The 18,329-nt window shown below is 40.1% G+C and overlaps 2 protein-coding genes across 5 annotated transcripts in view; both read right to left on the bottom strand.

The window, feature by feature from the left end:
- The window catches only part of LOC117265339 (ankyrin repeat and IBR domain-containing protein 1-like), a 38,865-nt gene extending 27,938 nt beyond the window's left edge, over positions 1-10,927 (bottom strand). Inside the window, exons 1-6 of one of the 3 annotated variants that reach the window (XM_033639773.2) lie at positions 10,756-10,927; positions 7,933-8,217; positions 6,815-7,115; positions 5,515-5,697; positions 4,816-4,933; positions 93-301 (exon numbers count right to left, since the gene is read on the bottom strand). In XM_033639773.2, the coding sequence (XP_033495664.2) occupies positions 93-301; positions 4,816-4,933; positions 5,515-5,697; positions 6,815-7,115; positions 7,933-8,120 (999 nt within the window). In that variant the 5' untranslated portion in view covers positions 8,121-8,217; positions 10,756-10,927. Of the gene's footprint in view, positions 1-92; positions 302-4,815; positions 4,934-5,514; positions 5,698-6,814; positions 7,116-7,932; positions 8,218-8,313; positions 8,389-10,507; positions 10,609-10,755 lie in introns of those variants that run through there. The other 2 variants (XM_078171921.1, XM_033639774.2) reach the window with 2 other exon arrangements.
- Positions 10,928-12,344: 1,417 nt separating this feature from the next.
- On the bottom strand, positions 12,345-17,918 carry eomesb (eomesodermin homolog b). Of its 2 annotated transcripts, none has more exons than XM_033640250.2 (7): positions 17,533-17,918; positions 15,654-16,317; positions 15,348-15,502; positions 14,896-15,017; positions 14,258-14,416; positions 13,937-13,998; positions 12,345-13,727 (listed from the first exon to the last, which is right to left on the bottom strand). In XM_033640250.2, exons 2-7 carry the CDS (start codon positions 16,175-16,177, stop codon positions 12,896-12,898), a joined length of 1,854 nt encoding a protein of 617 aa, XP_033496141.1. In that variant the 5' UTR covers positions 16,178-16,317; positions 17,533-17,918; the 3' UTR covers positions 12,345-12,895. The 2 variants fall into 2 exon arrangements, with proteins under 2 accessions (XP_033496141.1, XP_033496142.1); XM_033640251.2 differs by having other exon boundaries at positions 12,345-13,679; positions 17,533-17,907.
- Positions 17,919-18,329: the final 411 nt, after the last annotated feature.

The raw sequence follows: 18,329 nt of genomic DNA, 5'->3' as shown, positions 1-18,329 counted from the left end.
TAACCTCAAATATATGAAAACAAAAAGAAGGGAGTTTGAAGGCAGCTGTGAAACATCTTTTTGGTGAGAGGGAACTCGCAGGCGTGTCTCACCAGAGAGGACTCCTCGTCGGCAGGCATGAGGCTTATTTGGTCTGGGGAGGTGATGGAGGAGCGGGTGGTGCGTGGTGTCCGGGGTGAGGGCAGGGTGTCCCAGGCATTATAGCCACTTGGAGGGGGGTTGTGCATCTGCACCCCTGAGCGTTGGCAGCATTCCTCCGCATTGCTCATCCAGGCCTCTAGGAGCTTCTCTCTGTCCCAATCTGATGCACAAAAAAGAAAAGACATAATTAAGAAAGAGAAATGCAAGCACATAAAAGCAAACAGAGAAGAATAATCAAAGTAAATGAGAAACATAATAGTTTTGTTATGAGCACATGACAATGAGGCATGAAGAAAAAGTTTGGGATGACAGTCAAAATAATTAAGCTGAGAGAGGGGGAGAGGGAAATTACTACATCAATGTAGTAAAAGGCCAGTGCTTATAAAAAGGTTTGAATGGCCAGTTGAGTTGTCCTTTTAAAAGAAACAAAAGTACCCAACGGCAATTAATTTTAACGACAGCACAGACTTTTTTTAAACTATGTGATAAACAAACAGACCAGTCCCAGTTACACAAAGCAGCTCTAATTTAGAACCACAGAGGTGATGACAAGAGCATGAAAAACAAAAGCACAGCGTATTTTGCGATCATATTCTATAAATCCTCATGAATGAAGGCATGGATAAACATGAAAGACAAGACCTGCAAGAATTCCCATTCATCCTGATGAAACAAGACTTGTTCTCATCTAAATTCTCCCTTCATTCACACAAAGTGTATTCGCATAAAAACATTTTTTTTCAGTCCATCCAGTCTTATGTTTGTAAGAATCGGTAAGCACAGTGCTGAATCCACCAAAGCCCACACAAATCCCACTCCAGTGGCAACACTACCACCTAAGCCTTTCAAACAGCCAACAACATAGACCTGCTGCCATCTGGTTTTCTGTTTTAGAATAGCTGTTCAATCTCACATTAGCTCGGGAACAGGTTGGAGAGCTTTTCAGTATAAATATTGAATGACTTGTGGACTGTTCCTGTGTCCAAATATTCTCTGATGGAAAAGTTCCCCTCCTAAAATAAGGAACACGACCCGGTCAACTGTGCAATTAGGCCATTATCAGCCTCGAGACACGTTTCAGCACCAATCAAATGCCTCTGACTCTAAATGGCCTCATTTAGATAATGAATATTGCAACAATTTCCCCCATCTCCATTCAATTAAAACTCATCAATGAGTATGACTCTATCTTGCAGCTTTTGGCCATTTAAAGGAGTTTGAAATTGAAGTCTTCACATTTAGTGTTAAATATCAAAAATGAGCTGGGAAATACAAATTGTCAGGAGGACAGACAGATGGACAGGCTGGCAGCTCAGCAGGAAAACACCAAGAATTGTGATAAGAAAACTAAAAAAAAAAGAGAGAATAATGAGGAAAAGCTAGGAAGTGTGGAAATGTGTTAAAGTTCTTACAAGAAAGTGATGATAAATAAGAAATCAAAAATCGTTCTCCTGGAGATTAACAGAAATCCTGAAATGTTTCATCCCTACTTAACAGACAGCATTCCCGTGATAGAGGTGAATAAATATAGCAAGAATCTAGGGTCACTCTCCCCTCTAAGCTCCCAAAAGTATGTCTAATATGTAGCACACACAGCTCAACAGCCAGACACTGAGCCAACTGAATTAGGGAAGGGGGTATTTAAAGACTGAAAATCAACCCCGAACTGTGACACATTTTTTGAAGTCCCCTACTAGCATAATCTCAGCCAAGTTAAATTAAGTGGGGTAATGCTTTTCAAAAGGCTTCAGATCAAATAAGTTTGTTTTAGACATTTGAAGTTCCTCATACGCATTATCTTAGCTAGGTTAAGTGAAGCTAGTACAAGAATTGGTGGCTCAAGGCTGTAAATCAAATCCAAACTGTGACACTGTTGCTCAGTACTTGGCCAAGCGAAGAGCATCAGTGAAGTAATTCAGAGAAAGAGACTGATATCTGTGGGCATTAAGAATGTGGCAAAATCAAATTAATACACTCCCCAGATAAAATGTCTTTCACTGATTTAGCCCATTAGTAACATATGTCTCTTGGATGCATCTGTCATTAGGTACTTGATATTGACTGAACAGAATCATGTGTACTGTATTGCATTGCATTTGACCTTATCTGTGTGGACGTGTGCATAATGTCTGTCCATGAATGTGTTACACATGTTTGACTTGGCATTAACCTTAAGCTACCATTACTTCAGACACCAGTAGATTTAATAAGGCAACTAAAATTTTACACTCTAGACTCTAATCTCATACTTGATATTCCTGCTGGCATTAAATCCACACTACAAAGACAAAGCATCTGCTTTAAAGCAAACCATTAATATATGTTATTGCTTTGCTTTACTAACATTTTACTTTTACTCTGTCATTACTTAACAACCTCAATGTCAGCATGCCATTGCTTATTTGTAATAAACAGAAATTATGCTACCTATTAAGGGTTTGTTTGGAAATGTACATTAACAAGTATATATAATTGCAGTGATATATGATGTAGCTCAAGCAAGGAGTAGTTAGTAGCAGGAACAGAATGGAAGAAAACAAAGCCCTAAAATAAACAGAAAGTGCAAATATCGAAGATCCAACTCTTTTCTCATCATATTGCAAACCTGTGTTTGCAACAGCAATATAAGCAAACAAAAGGCCTCTGTGTTATTATATTATTATATGACAAACCTGTCTATGTAGTGGACAATGTTCTTCATAGTAAATGTCAAATGTCTACGTGACCTAATTTTTTTTAAGTATCAGTGTTTTTACTCCCTTATTTGGTGGAAAGGACAGGCCCACTAAAATAGCATTTTAAGCATGTGACATTGACGCTCTCCACTGAGAGCAATACAAGTGAAATTCTTTTAGATAACAAAGGCTGTTCACATCTTGCCACTTTCACTGCGAGGGAATCACTGGAGTGTAGCATGAAGTTTATAGGAGCTACGGCCTCTCTAATCCCAACACAAATAAAGCATGGGGAAAATTTAACAGTGTTTTCTTTACAAGTAAACAGTGAAGTGCAGTTTGTGTAACGAGGGCGAGCTCTTTGTGGAAACAAGGGGTACAAAGTAGAAAAACAGTTCAAGATGTATGAAACTGTTTAAAAAGCAGTCTGTGTATTGCCATGAATTATAATATTCAGGAGGGGTGGTTCACAACAGTTGAGCTGTGCCCTAAAAAACTGTCCTTTGTTAGTCATCTTCTCCAGCGTGGTAGTCAGAGAGAAAGTGTAGTGCAGCAATGGAGGACTTGCACAAAGAGAACTTAAGAGATTCAGACCAGAGTCTGGATTTTAAAATACTTTCGTTTACATCTTAGGGCTGTACAGACAGTGAAAAAACACTTCAGTTCATGTCCTTTCCTTACTGCAAAATGTAGCATGCATGATGAGTCACCCTGTATGTAGGTTACTCTAGACCTAGTCAGTCATCGAGGCTTGATAAAACACACATGAAGCCAATTGCCAGCAGATCAAGTCATTACAAACATACCAATATGTGTCCATAGCACTGACACTGATACATATACATTCAAATGTTAGCTTGTACACTGGGAATGGGACTTGCTGTAACAGGAAGACATTAAGACGCATTAAGACCCCCCCCCCTCCCCCCACGCTTAACTGTCCTATCTATAAAGGCAAAAATGCCCCCCAAAAATATCTTTAGAAAAAAGTCACAGAAAACAGGTCATATCTAGTTCTTCATTCTTAAATATATATATATTTTTACTCTTATCTGTAGTGCCATTTATCAGTGTAGATTGTTTTCGAGTGAGCTGTAGCGTGGTGAAGATATCAGTAGTAGAGATTTCTGCCTTTTCTCCAATATAATGGAACTAGATGGCACTCAGCTTGTGGTGCTGAAAGCACAAAAAAAATACATTTGAAAAACTCAATAACAATGTCTCTTTACAGAAATCACAACCCAGTTACTGAAGATAGTCCATCGACCTTGTTGTGAACATGTAGGAACTATTTTGTTTCTACCGAGCTACACCCGCCAACTGTATCACTGCACAGAAGGAAGCGTGCATCTATTCATGGACGAGAGGCTCGTGCTCATGACAGTGTGAGATGTATACATTAATGGCTGTAATGTTAGCAAGCTCAATGGTGCTAGGTGAGCTGGTAGTAGATGCATACTTCCTTCTTTCTGTTGTTTAAAGATTTAAACAGGAATTGTGTTTTCATTGAGGCAGCAAAAGGACAGAAGGCAGCAGCAGATCTCGTGTTAGTGTTTGGCTATTTGATGCTGCCACCAAAATACTGAACTTTTTAGGCTTTCTTGTGTGTGCTCTCTGTGTGACCATGGCAACTACAGGAACCACACAGGGGAAACAATGAGTATGTCTATGGATGTGAGTAATCCAGTTATGATCTAGTTTTAAAAGTATCCTGATCATTACCAGTCACAGTTCAAACTTAGTTAACACGCATTTTAATGTCAATCAGTACTTTTTTTTTTCTTTTTAGCATCTTAACCTTTGTTAGATAGTGTCAGTGTAGATGCACACAGGAATTGTGGGGAGACAGGGAAAAGAATATGAGATGCAACAGTGGGGATGTTGTGTCTATATGGTGTTTGTTTTAACCACTAGGCTACCAGGTCACTGTCAGTGCCAACAATTTTAAAGACAAGCAGATACTCTGCATATGTGTATGTGTGTTAGAGGTTGATGGTACCATGGGCACGTAGCAGTGCCTCTGCAGTGAAGAGAGGGGCCTGCAGCATGTCGGCTGTCTCCACGATCAGCATGTCCTTCAGCCTCCGTAGATCCTGAGGCCGCAAGCCCTCATACAGCTAGAGGGGAGGGTATGGGAGAGGAGAGGACAGAGACAAGGGAGGAGGAAAGAAGATAATGACAAGAAGAGAATAAGAAAGAGTGGAATAAAGGAAGGTAAGGAGAAAAAAAGAATAGGGCATTTTGGCAGAGAAAAGTAATGAAAGAGCAGAGGGTGAGATCGGGGGTGGGGGGGGGGGGGTGTAGAAAGAAAGATGGGGCAAAGGGGAGGGAGAGAAAAGAGTTATTTAAAGCAAAAGATACTGACGATTACTGATACATGACTGAGCAAAACCCAACGAGCTAACAGCGTGATGGTGATAGGAGTCACATGTCTTATGACAAACTTTTTTGTGTGATTAATTTTGTGTGTGTGCATGTGTGTGTCTAACCAAGGCATTTGCAATGTGAAATAGGCGGCTGGCCAGCTAAATTCCAGCAAAACATAATCAAGTTTTGTCTGAAACAGCAATAAAATCGACAAATGTCTGTCATTACATTTCTCAACAAGTTTGGTACATGTAACGTTTTAAGTGACACCAGTTGAGGGTGACAAGCTGAAAGCTGTGTACCCTCTGCCTCTTGGTATGTTATTCTGTACCTCTCTTCGGTCAAGGGCTGCGTACTCCGCCTCTATGCCCTCGGCCTCGGGGGCAAGAGAGAAGACCATCTGCGACTCCAGGCACAGGGCCAACTCCTTGTGGTGCTGCTTCTCTGCACAGTCACATGGAGTCTCGCGGTCTTCGTTCTCTGCAAACAGGTCCGCTTCTCTCTGAACCAGGAACTGAGCAAGTGGAAACAAGAGGAAAATTTTGCTTTGAATAGTGGGGCACACTCTATATGCAGTGACATATACTAAAGTTTACTGGCTAATATATGCAGTTTGTAACAGCTTAAATGACAAAAACAGTTGAGTATCCCTAACTCTGTGATAGTAGTTGAGGGAAGGGCTACAAAATTATGGCAGAAATGCTAATCCTAATTATTCTGATCTATACTGTTCATGACTATTACCATTTTTTTCAGTTTCACGACCCACAGGTGGATTGCACTTGTGTGACAGAAATTTTCACTTTAACAACTGCAGCATTTATTAAAAGTACCAGCAGAGAGAAAGTCTCCTTTTGATTGTTACTAAGGTGCTTCTGAGCAAAACTGAAAGAACTTTTTTTTACAGTGGCAATGGCTGAGCCGCTTTAAGAAAACTGAATATGTTCTTCTCTCTGTTATGAATATGTAATTTCAGCTTCCCAAACATTTGTTCACTTAATTCTTTTCCACTTTCCTTTTTGCTTAATTTTCCAAAGTCCTATGTAGGTTTCTCTTTTTCTGTCACACCAGAACTACCTGCCTCCCAACTTTAACATTTGGTTTTGCATGAGGTGCAAATTGCATTTTGCTATACACGCCTTTGTGCGATTTTCGGGGAAATTAAAATACAGGGAAAAAAAAAAAAAATCAGCAGCAAAAAATGTAAAAGTTATGAATCACGGAAACTAAACTCAGGTCTTTATAAATGCAGATATTGAGACACACGGTTATCGCTTAATTCATATGTGACTATATATGATGAAGATGTTCTGTGCTGCACAAAATCTTCCCAAAACTCACAAGGGGCTGGTTTAATCAGACTTAATATAATGGATGTGAGCACAAGGCCAAACATCAGCCATTATTCTACAAATATTCATAAAACAAAAGGGCAGACACTGAATAATTTGTGTTAACATCAGGGTTACTCTGGCCCCTTTTATCTTTCTTCCACTCAAATTACTCCCTGTATTAGTGAGGCTCTTCAATTTCCATCTATGGAGCCTCTGACCTATACCTAAAATGTCATATCTGAGAATATTTTACATGAGCCTACACTGAAAAATGTCCACAGGACTTTGGAATCTCACCTCAACACAAGTCTTCATGCCTGAGGCAGCAGCATAGTGCAGGCAGGTGTTTTTCTTGTTGTCAGTGGCATTGATATCAGCGCTTTCATACTCTCCGTGGTCCAGCTTTGCTCCGGTCCATGACAGGATGATTTGTAGACATTCAGCCCGACGCTGTTTGTCTTCATATGGCCGTGAGATCCGAGGTTGCAGTGCCCCCTCTGAGGTCAGGATCTGAGGCCCCATGCAAAGAAGGTGCAGAGATGTCTCATTGTGCACATTACGCTTGTTGGGATTACCATCTTTGCTTAGGAGAAAAGACCTAAGAGAGTAAGACAGAAACAAACAAACTAAACAAGGGTGAAATTGACAAATATCAATGATTCCTGTTGTGCATGATCAACTGATTTTAGTTTTGGTGCAACTGTACATTCTAGTGCATTTTAAGTAGTGAACTTAACAGTATTTTAAATAAAATCTAGAGATTAAAACAGCAGAGATGCATGCAGAAAGACACATTACACCTCAGGTTAACTATTCCATTAGTTAATTAGTCAAAGATTCTTAATTATGATGCTTCATATAGAATCCAGAATTTATATTTCACCAGCTAACTATTTAGTATTCAGTATGTTTTGATTCCGCTTGACTTTGCCACTTTTTGAGCAAACATCTATTAGCGGAAAAAACAACAGGGCCTGAGAGGAGTAAAGATGAACACATGCAAGGTTGGTAGCTTGCGGGATGGGAAGCTCTTGGAGCCCCATCCTATTCCGTCCCAGCATGTTGCATTCCTGAGAGCTGTGAACAGATGGCTATGTGGAGAGACAGATGGGACAAAGACGTATAGAGACAAAACATGAAAAATTTTCTCCGACGATGCAACAGTACAGTACTAGATGGGACCAGCTGATTAGCAACAGAGTGCTGCAGAATAACAGAAGTGCTCAAAGGACACTTGCTAATGTAATTAATTAATAAACTGCAGCATATCAAAAATCTAGAGCATAGCAAATGAGTCCCTCATCTGTCAGCCCTGAGATATCCTTTTTCTCCTACTGACAGCAGCCACTGACTGTGAATGTGTACATTATATCTGTCTGCATGATTGTCTGATTTTGTCAGAACTGTATCCTAACCTGAGTAGGCGTGTCATAGCGTGCCGGGCAGCATAGTGTAGTGGAGTGTTGTGCTGGTAGGACTCTCCATATGTAGCGTTGGGATCCAGAGCCTCCTTGAACTGCGGGTTGCTCTCGTACAGTTGGCAGGCCAGCATCTCATCCCCATTGATGAGAGCCTTGCGGAACTTTGTCGCTGTGTTTCCCATCTCTTCCCCTACCGTAGGTTCAAGCTCTGACTGACACGGCAGCCTCTTTAGTCGTCTTCAACCTGTTCAAGTCCAATAGGCCAGCATACTGAATGTCCTGAAGAGAAGAAGAAAAACAGAAGTTTAATTCCTTTATGGATGTGTCTGAATCCAACAAGGCCTTGTCAACTAAAAAATGGTGAGTATTAATCACTTCCACTCCGTCTGAATCACAAGGACGAGAGGTGCATCTCCAAGGTTGCCCAGACTGCTCTGCCACAAGCCCCTGTGTCAGCATCACCACAGCACTGTAAACCACCTCCTTGTGTTTCTCTTTTTATTTTTTGTTTTGCATAACTAAACATGGTGCCAACAAAGCTCACACAGAGAGAAAGACAAGACTTCCTCTAGCATCACCAGGAGCTTCCGCCTCGCCGTGCCAATGCTGCCCATCCCACTGAGGCCAGGAGTCATTGTGAAGCAAGATATCCTCAACTGAAGAACAACACGCAGCAAGTCAGCATTTCGCTTCCACCAGAGCACCATATGGTCGTGACTGTTTGTGCAGTGCAATGCTTGTATGGGTTTTTTGGTGAGCTACAGCACAAATCGACAAAACACGTTATCTCCGTCAGCACAACATATTCTACTTCATGATGCTAGAAATAATTCATACTCAATTCTCACCACCCTGCAAATCCTTCAGCACAATAATGTCTTGGTGTAAGCAACTTGTGCACACAATAGAGGGAAAAAATGCTTCCTGAAAACCTTCTAAGTATACATAGCATATGCCTAACTCTCCATAGGTTAGCAACAATGACAAAGGAAATGGTATGCAAATTTCAACATTCCATTTACAGGACAGTTGATTATTTTCCGCAGCTTAGAGAGTCAAGATTGTGGATGAACTAATCTAATCTAATCCAATCGTTACAAAATATCAACTTAAACTACATAAGCAACTGTGTGTGACAGAAATAGAAATGGAAAAAGGAAAATTTTATAACTGTTTTCCATTACAAAGTATTATTTATTGTGATTTGGGGAATTTTTAATGTCATATTCAAACACTACTAAAGTAAAAACCCTATACATGCATACAAATGTTATAAGTTTACTTATTTAATTTTACCAAAATAATAGGTACACTCAGTTACCGCTTCATTCAATATACCTGGTTAAAACTAATGCAGTCTAGAGTCATTCAATAAACCCTACCTTTATGATGGTTATAATGTTCAGTTTGTATTTCCCACAATGTTTTGGAAGTGTTGGTTCAATCTGACAATACTTTTGGAGAATGTAGTCTGTGGTGCTGCTGAACTGCACTGCATCATGGACAGAGGTGTTTCTATTATTTTGCCTACCCTCACTGATATAAATGGGGTTAACAAAATAATAGAAACACCTGTCAGTATAACAAAAGTAAGATTAACTGCAGCACTTACGTTTTAGCTGGGTGTACAAATTGGCAACAGCGTACATATGTGGTAAAAGTAAGTTTAGTAAAGTTATGACGTGCACACATAATTTAATCATACTTTCACTTATTCAGTTTTTTAGGAAGACTTATGAGTCACACCCTCCATGAAAACATCCATTGTGGAATGGAGGCAATGGAGCAAAGGCTGGACCTTCGTGGGACAGGACTTTGACTCCTCCTCACTCTTTGTAACCCACTTGTAATAATCAGTCTACATGCATGACTGACCATTTACTCTTTATCCTGCCAACCTAAATAACTACTTACTGTACACTTATTGAAATGTTGGTCAGCTGCCATTATTAGGACAGGACAATCTGCAGCCACCCTTGCAAAACAGGACCCATGCAATCAAATACCGTTAACACCATATCTTACACATACCACTAACATGTTTGCATATTGATTATACATCACTGAAGGCAGATGACACATGTTAACGTGACTTGCTGCACTACATCTGTGTCAAGCTTGTGCCATGTGAGGACAGACACCCTCAAAACCACACACAGTCAGAAAGCAAGACAAACTATGTCTCACCTTGGTGAACACTTGTCAACACCTGCCCTTTGAACAGAGTTAGATATCTCATAAATGGTGACACATACTACTCGATGAGGTTACGCTCCACATTATAACTGTTTAATTACCGCCCGACAATTGTTAACAACACTCCTCCATGACAGCGCCAGCCAACATCGAGCTGTAGAACAAAAGCAGCTAAGGCTATAAAAACATAACAGTTTGTCTGCGTAGCGTGCCACTTGTCACTAAACTCCTTCATGCAGGCCTTTCCCCATGTTGTGTGGTGTTTACCATTTTCGCTAGCTCACACCGACGGCGGTGTGTTGTGTTAATGAACAGTCCGCGATAACGCTCTGTTACATTTCTGATTAATGTAATCATTCACCAATCAACTGACCTTAGATAACGTTAGCTGCAAACTATTCCGCTTGATAAAAGGGCTGGTGTTAACCACAATACACAACATTCCTTGCTAGCTGGGTGTTATTCAAAAAGATAAAAACAACATGACGCTAGCATCTGCGTTGGCTAACGTCAGTGCATACGCTAGCGGATCTGCTAGCAAGCTAACCGCGCGCTAGCCAACTTAGCTAGCACAGTTGATAAACTCACAGTAAACAATAAGTAACAAGTATTCCGACTTACACAGACGGTTCATGTCGCTGGTGTAGCCCCGAGCTTGTGAATTTGCTGTCACTCGCTAGCGCAGTTAACGGAGGGTTTTCTTGTTAGTGAGGTAATCCATAAATAATGTGTGCAGCACACAGCAGTGATGTTGTTCCTGTCAACTCTTCGTTGACTCTCTGCTGGCTGCCTCCTGGACGGGTTGCCAGGTTTCAGCAAAAACACCCAAACAAGCGGAAAGAGAAATAACCCGTTTTCCTAATGTTACAATATTTCTGAGATATGACCAACTACGTGCATGTTTTTTTTTGTTTTGTTATTGTTACTTTGTCCTGGTATTTCTATTTATATTCTATTTTGTTTTCAGCATTAGAATTGTGCATATTTGTGGTGCAGTATATCATAATGACGGACATATAAGCCTATAGTATTCAACCTGTGTGTCAAATCTACAGGTTCCCATGGCCAGGAAAGAAATGTGATCCATCAAAATAGTCTGTACAGCAGGCCCACAGCAACACTTCTTCATCTGTTCTGGCACTGTGCCCATACTGAAAGGCTTTGGAGAGAGCTGAGTGGATTTGTTATTGATAACATTGACTGTGATTTCACTTTTTGCCCAAAGACTATTTTGTTCTGTTTCAATAAATGTAATGGCAATAAACTCAAACAACAGTATATTATTAACCTAATCAATATTTTGGCAAAATTCACAAACTCCAATTTTAATAGAGGTAACGCCTCATTTATTACATTTGGAAATTAAACCAATCAATACATAAAAAAAACATTTTCTCCTCCAGAAACAATAATTAGACTATGAATCTGTGGGCCTCTTTTAATGTATTTGTGTGAATGAATATTGTCATCTGGCTGTGTAATTGTATATGTAGCCTATATGTATACTGTCCCCTGGCATCTATGTTCCTGTTTGCTTGATTCATTATAACTGATTGGTATCACTTATGTAAGTTATTTTTTATATGTTTGTATATGTTTAATTGATAACTAACTAAATAAAAAAGGAGAAAGGGTCCAGCTCTTCACTTTTTGGCTTTCATGGTCCAACCATGGGATAAAATGGAAGTGTAATTAAACCTTAAGTCACATGAGGTCAGTATCCACTCAACTCAACAGGCTGCTGTAGTCATTGGTTTAACTGTGAGTGCAATAAAATTCCACTAGAGTGCGACAGAGTCCACAGAAACAAATGGCGCTTTTGGATGGGCAGGAAGTTGTGTTTTATTTGCTTTCTGTCCCCTGAGCAGCCCAGTCTTAACATGACATGAATCGGTTTTGGCGTTGCACTTATAGTAGCCTTTATTAATTAAATGTAAAGTCTTAAAGGTGGGTCGGCTGATTTTAAGGTACTTCATCCTCCATCACATTCCTATATGTGGTGGTTCTTATATGCAATTAACCAATTAAATTGTAAAGCCTATGAGCATCAGACATGACCCTGCTGGTAATTACAGTCAATCATTAACTGGTACATTCATATATCAAAAACAAATTTATATATTGAATGTAAACAGTATCATCATATATAAGGTAAACAGGGACAGAGGTGTCATAACTTGAAATGACCACCCAGATACTCAATAGAACACATATGCCTTTTTATTATCAAATATCTGAACATTGCAATGAAGGTATATACAGCATATTATCATAACATTTATGAGTGCACCAATTTCATATCAACAGGCTTTCAATAAATAATCTGTAAACACATAACCTCAGTGTAAAGGCAGATACAGTAATGTATGCACAATGAAACATACAGAACACTGCTTTAAAAAAAAAAAAAAAGTGGAGCAACTGCTTTGGCACTTTCAAAATTTCAAATACAGTTACATAAAAAGGGTGGTGGAATAAATAAATATTCCAGGAAAATAGATGGATTGAAGACAGAAATTATGACAGCATCTCAGGATGCTGATGTTTATTGTGTCTTACATGCCCCCTGACCTTTAACGTCATTATTATTTCATTATTTGTATCTTTTATAGTTCCTGTGTCACCACAAAAGGAAGAAATATACTACCACATTTATCACCACCAAGACAAAATCAGGGTGTGCACATGACAAAAAAGCAAACTTTTTATTCATGGTGGCAGGTGAAGAACAACCAAAATGGCAAAAAGAGAAACAAAGCATTCAAGGGTTTGTGTAAAAGGAATAGTAAGCTGCCATGCCTTTGGATGAGGGGGCTTCTTTGCTATAGGAGCTGTCAGTGGCAGCAGAGGCCAAGTCCTCACACTTGATGTCAGAGGGTGAGTCCTCTGTGCTGGGACCATTGAGAGACAAACGCCTTCGTTTGCAGGCCGTGGAATAAGAATCAGCCTTGTCTAGGGACAGAGCTGATGGCTGTGTCTCTGTCCAGGAAGAGATCAGGCTTCCACTGCCGACCACCTCCTCTTCTATTTGTGCTTTAACTTTGTTTGAGTCTTCTGGGAAACCAGTAGTGGGACTGGGCCTGGGAGACCAAGGCAGGCTGGGAGTAACCTTTCTCTGGTATGGTGCTCTGGACCCCCACCCTGCAGACATGGTGGTGAAAGGAGAGTCTGGGTAGTAGCTGAGAGCGTGAGATGTTGGCATGGACAGGGATTTGATACCATAAGGTAGAAGGGAGCTTGAGTATTCCCCTTCATAGGGTGTCAGATCTAGTTTGTTGCTGGTGCTAGTGCCGTTTCCCCCTTGCTGCATGGAGGTGACAAACCACCTCTGTGAAGCTCCATCTTCTGTCTGAGGTGAGAGGAGGCTGTTAGTCTGCGGCACTGCTCTCTCGCTGTTGTAGAAACGATTCTGGGGAAGGTTGTTGACAAATTGGTCCTGAAAGAGGGGCTGCATGGCGTAGCGGGCCCCGGGGACAATCTGGTGGGCACGGGGAGAGTCAGTCGGAGAGGGGGTTAGGCGGTCATTCTCTGGAGCTGTGTACATCCTGGAAAATACAGGTACATATGAACTTGACGTCAAGGAAGGGCAGTATCTGGGTGAAAAAAAATCATGGTGAAAACATGTTTCAAACTGAGTTAGCACATGCATATGAAACAACACATCCTAAATTGGTATATTTACAGACAAAATGACAACAGATTGAGACAGCTGATGTACTAAAACATAATTCAATGTATATCTGTATTATTTATGCACTTTATAGCTGGTGAGCAATGCATGGCAATGAAGTAAAATACTCACGAATCATAATTATCTCTGAATCCTTTGGCAAAAGGGTTGTGATCAATTTTCAGCTGTGTAATCTAAAACAAAGGAAAATGAAAGAGCTTCATATTAATATGTGAAGATAAAGAGAGAACAAATATAAAGAAGCATCATGAAGTTACCCATGCATATCAAACTTAACAAGGAAATAGCAGATAGAGTAAAATTAGAAATTGCTACTTCATTCTTACACACCAGGGGTATTGGTCTGAGTGTATAATCATAAAAACAGTGTTCAGCTCAAAAGCCATATTATAGAAGAGAAGGAAAGAGGAAGGTTTCATGTTTCATGCTTACATCAGTGTTCTGGTAGGCTGTCACAGCTATGTATTGGGTCTCTGGAAATGTGAAGCTCTGAGTCTTAAGGTCATTGTTAATGTCCTCCACACCATCCTCAGTCACCTCAACGATGTGCAGCCTGGGCTGGTACTTATGCAGCGATTGCAGGACAATCATCTGCATATGAAGATCACAAGATCGTTAAATCACTACAATTACTACAATTTGTGCAAATAAATAAAAACAAAATGAATAAAAAATAAGGTTTTTTTTTAGAGTGGTTTGGCCTAATGAAGTAATGCGATTTCCCTTCAAAGTGAGTATAATATGTTTTATTCTTTTCATATATATATATATATATATATATATATATATATGTGTATACATATATATATATATATATATATATATATATATATATATATTTAAAAGATTTTCATAAAAACTATGACTGGTGCGCTTTAACCTTGTCTATACGCATTATTTATTGGGGTAGTTATTTTACTGCTGGCTATATTAGAAATACATAGCGGCTCTGAAACAATTTATGACACTTAAATGCAAAAAAAAAAAATGTTACTAATGCAATTTATTTAAATCTTCGTCGACTGTTAAAGATGTTAGTTCAGGCTTAATAATTTATTAGTTTAACATACCTGTGAAGTATTGTGATTGGTTCCTTTGTTGTTCGTGAGTTTCAGTTTGCTGAAGGAGATTTCTTGTCTCATCCAGTGGGCCCCTGTATTTGGAGACTCTGGGTGGATGTAGACTTTGTTCCCTGAAATAAAATTAAAAATATATTTTTTTCAATATCAAACTGCAGGAGCTAAAAACAAGTAAACCATTTAGTAATATATGCATTGAAAACAAAAACAAATGGCACATCTAAATTTCTAAGGGTATAGTTTTAAGACTTCTAAAACAAGCCTTATTTTTACAAAAAAAATGTTTTATTCTTGCAAATAGAAAATCTTACCATTGTAAATTTCAGTTATATTCATTTTTAATCGACGGGATATGGTTACCCCTTCAATTTTAATCCCAACATCGACTCAGCATCCATCAAAATGAAAAGTTAAAATTGTCAAATATCGATCAGTCTCAGTACCTTGGCTGCTGTTGTCCGCCTTCCCACAGGTGACCCATTTGCCACCTTGAAATCTCCAGTGGTTTGGATCTGCCAGCACCACCTCCACAAACACGTTGTAGTGCGCTGTCAGGTTGAGACCAGCGATGTTAAAACTGAGGAACGGGAACATCCTTCTACAAACACAAAATAAAATCAAAATGATTATAGACGGCATTGAAAGAGCCTATTACAGAACAATGAAAAAAAATTAAATGAAAAATAATATATATATGTATATGAAAATCACAATAACTGTGTCTGGGTGAAGTATCCTCTCCATCTCACCTGCCCTGCTTGGTGATGATCATCTCGGTCTGGTGCCGGTGGAACTTGAGCCACAGCGGCCGGTTGCACAGGTACACCTGGGCCCTCATCCCCGGGCCGGCGGTGGGTAGAGTTATGTTGCTCAGAGCCGACCCTGAGCTAGTGTAGGGCGGATATATACAGCCGGGGCTCTGGCCGAACTGGTAAGCCGGGCTGAAGTGACCGCGGCCAGTGGTGGAGGGAGGAAACCCCGCGGGAGGCAACACGGAGCCCAGGTGTAGAGATGACGGGTACCTGCTGGCGCTGGACGGGGTGTAAACCGTCCCACTGGGGGTGTAAGGGATAAAAGAGCAGGGGTTCGGTGTGTCTGGGCTTTGTTTAGAAACCGCAGGAGGGATGTAGTACCGGTCAGCACCCATCCCGTGCTCCGTGTACCTGCTGCCGGCTGTCGGGTCGTCTCCATCCACAGCCGGAGACTTGCGCCTCTCATCCGCTGCGTCCTTGGTAGCAGTGAATGTACTACTCTCCCCCTCACCGCCGAGCATGACGGCTTCTCTGGTCTCTGCTCACAGTGCTTGATTTCCTTCTTTGATCTCAGTTGCTCTTTTTCGGGGGTCTTCTTCCCCCTCAGGAGGACAGTTTTATGCCAGGTGTCTTCTGGGATAAACTTCTTCTAAACTGAAGTCTGAGATAAAGAGACAGAAACAACTTATAGTGAAGATCAGCCCAGAGTACAGGCTGCATCTGTAGTCAGTGGGCTACCTGATTCACCTTCACTTACAAGGCCTGAAACCAAGTGTGAAGTGGCAACTTGCACGTACACGCAAACACAGTGACTTTTCCTGCAACATAAAAATAATTCTTTCTAATAGGTGTTCCTACCCCTCTGTTAACCCTAACAATTTTCTGTTTTAAAATAATATTGATCGGAAATATTGGCCTATATTAAATTCAGTGTAATAAAATAAGGCACTGTGTTTGTTTCTTTTTTTTTAAGATGTAAAATGCATGAGCAGATGCTAGAAACGCCACGAGACTAAGGCCAATAGTTCACATACAAACATAAGAAAACTGTAATATAGCTGACCTGAATCGATTAGAAATAAATTAGGTGAAGTGGTGACTTCACTTTATTTGGATACCTTAATATTGGAGGCGATCAGCCTGGAGGTGAGAGACAGTTTCTTGTAAATCATATGACAAACTTTAAGTAGAGCACATATTTTTGGGGCGGTAGTTTCGTGGTGTAAACCTGAAGTGAAAGCTCACCCACGAGTCTCGATATTCGTGACATATTTTGGGATAATCTGATGGAAACCGCAATTTTTTCGGTGGAAACAAATAGTGCTATTTTTGCTTTATAACACGTCTGTGGAAAACGAAACCCGAAATGTTATTATGATAGCAGTGCATTTGTTTTAACAGATATTTATTTATGGAAGAAAAATAAGAAAAACATGTTACTTTATGAGAAATAAACGGGGTGCTGTTAATCGTATATTATTATTCAGAGTTAATGAATTTGCATTCATTCAATTCTGATGCGGCTCTGTGTCCCACCGGGATACCCGACGTGAAAAAGGGAAATAGCCAATTATTTTTCCGTTTGAAGAAACCTGTGATGTTTCTCAGATCAGACAGATCGATGTTAGAAACGACAACAAATAAATGTAAATGATCCTGTCCAACAAAATAATACTGATAATAAAAAATAAATCTACTTATAAAATGAATAAATGGGGCTTAAATTATTCCAAAGGCTAGATTCATTTTTTGGGAGACAATGTTTTAATTTCTTATTTATTACAATAATAAATGAAACATATGTTTTATATGGCAATGACATAAAAACGTCACATTCATATATAAATTCATATATATATCGAAAATATAAACTTACCAAGCGATTTTCCTCTTGTTTCCGTTTAAAAGTCAAATTCAAGACGCAAGAAAATGAGCGGAAATTTTTTTTTTAAGCAAAATCAGCACGCAAAATAACATGCGGAACAGAGCCCACACTAGCAGGGCATCATGTTGTGTTTCTGGTTGAGGAGGGAGTAAAAAGTATAGCTTGAGCCATGTGGAGGAGGACTGATCAGCGCGGAGAGGCGCACTCCCGCTTTCACCGCTGCTCTCTCGGTGTGGCCATGACGCACAGATAGCAGCCTATTATCAGATTCTCCTCTGATCTCCAGGGGAGGGGCAGGGGATCCTCAGCATCAACGCCAAGGTGTATAAAGAGCGAGGCTGCTCCACGATCCAGCCGTGAGTTGTTTCCATCTCATCATCCTCACAAAGACATCACCAGAATAACATTCCCACCAGGGCTGAGAGTGCGTCTGAGGGGGGTCAACAGTGCAGAGTTTATGGTGATTGTCATCCCCAGAACACTGATGTCTACAACTCAATAAGCTTCCTATCTGAACAGAAAAAGAAAAGGATATTTATGTTCAGATTTCTGAAAGGTGGCGCTGGCCACAAGACTATAGTCAACTTTTTAAAACTTTTAGCACATTCACAAAATTTAGCCCCCCAAAATGCATAAAATCAACAATATGAAAGTTGCTGCTAATTTCAATTTCGAGGTATCTCAGAGAGATGGAGACTCAGCTATTGTGATGCTTTACCTACAATAACATGTTGTACAAAATGTGTCAGACTGTGAAATGAGAACTTGGAGAGTAAATGTACCTCGCT

Source organism: Epinephelus lanceolatus, chromosome 10 (genome assembly GCF_041903045.1).
Source record: "Epinephelus lanceolatus isolate andai-2023 chromosome 10, ASM4190304v1, whole genome shotgun sequence".
Classification (NCBI taxonomy): Eukaryota; Metazoa; Chordata; class Actinopteri; order Perciformes; family Serranidae; genus Epinephelus; species Epinephelus lanceolatus.
Note: the sequence above shows the minus strand (reverse complement) of the source record. Positions and strands in the feature narration are given on the sequence as shown.

Bases quoted from the DNA above. Each gene is read 5' to 3' on its own strand.
- eomesb (XM_033640250.2), bottom strand. From the start codon at position 16,177: ATGCTCGGCGGTGAGGGGGAGAGTAGTACATTCACTGCTACCAAGGAC. The intron at 15,503-15,653 runs GTGAGATGGAGA...TTGTGTTTGTAG, and splicing joins ATCATCACCAAGCAGGGCAG to AAGGATGTTCCCGTTCCTCA. The intron at 14,417-14,895 runs GTATGTTAAACT...CTTCATATGCAG, and splicing joins CCAATCACAATACTTCACAG to ATGATTGTCCTGCAATCGCT.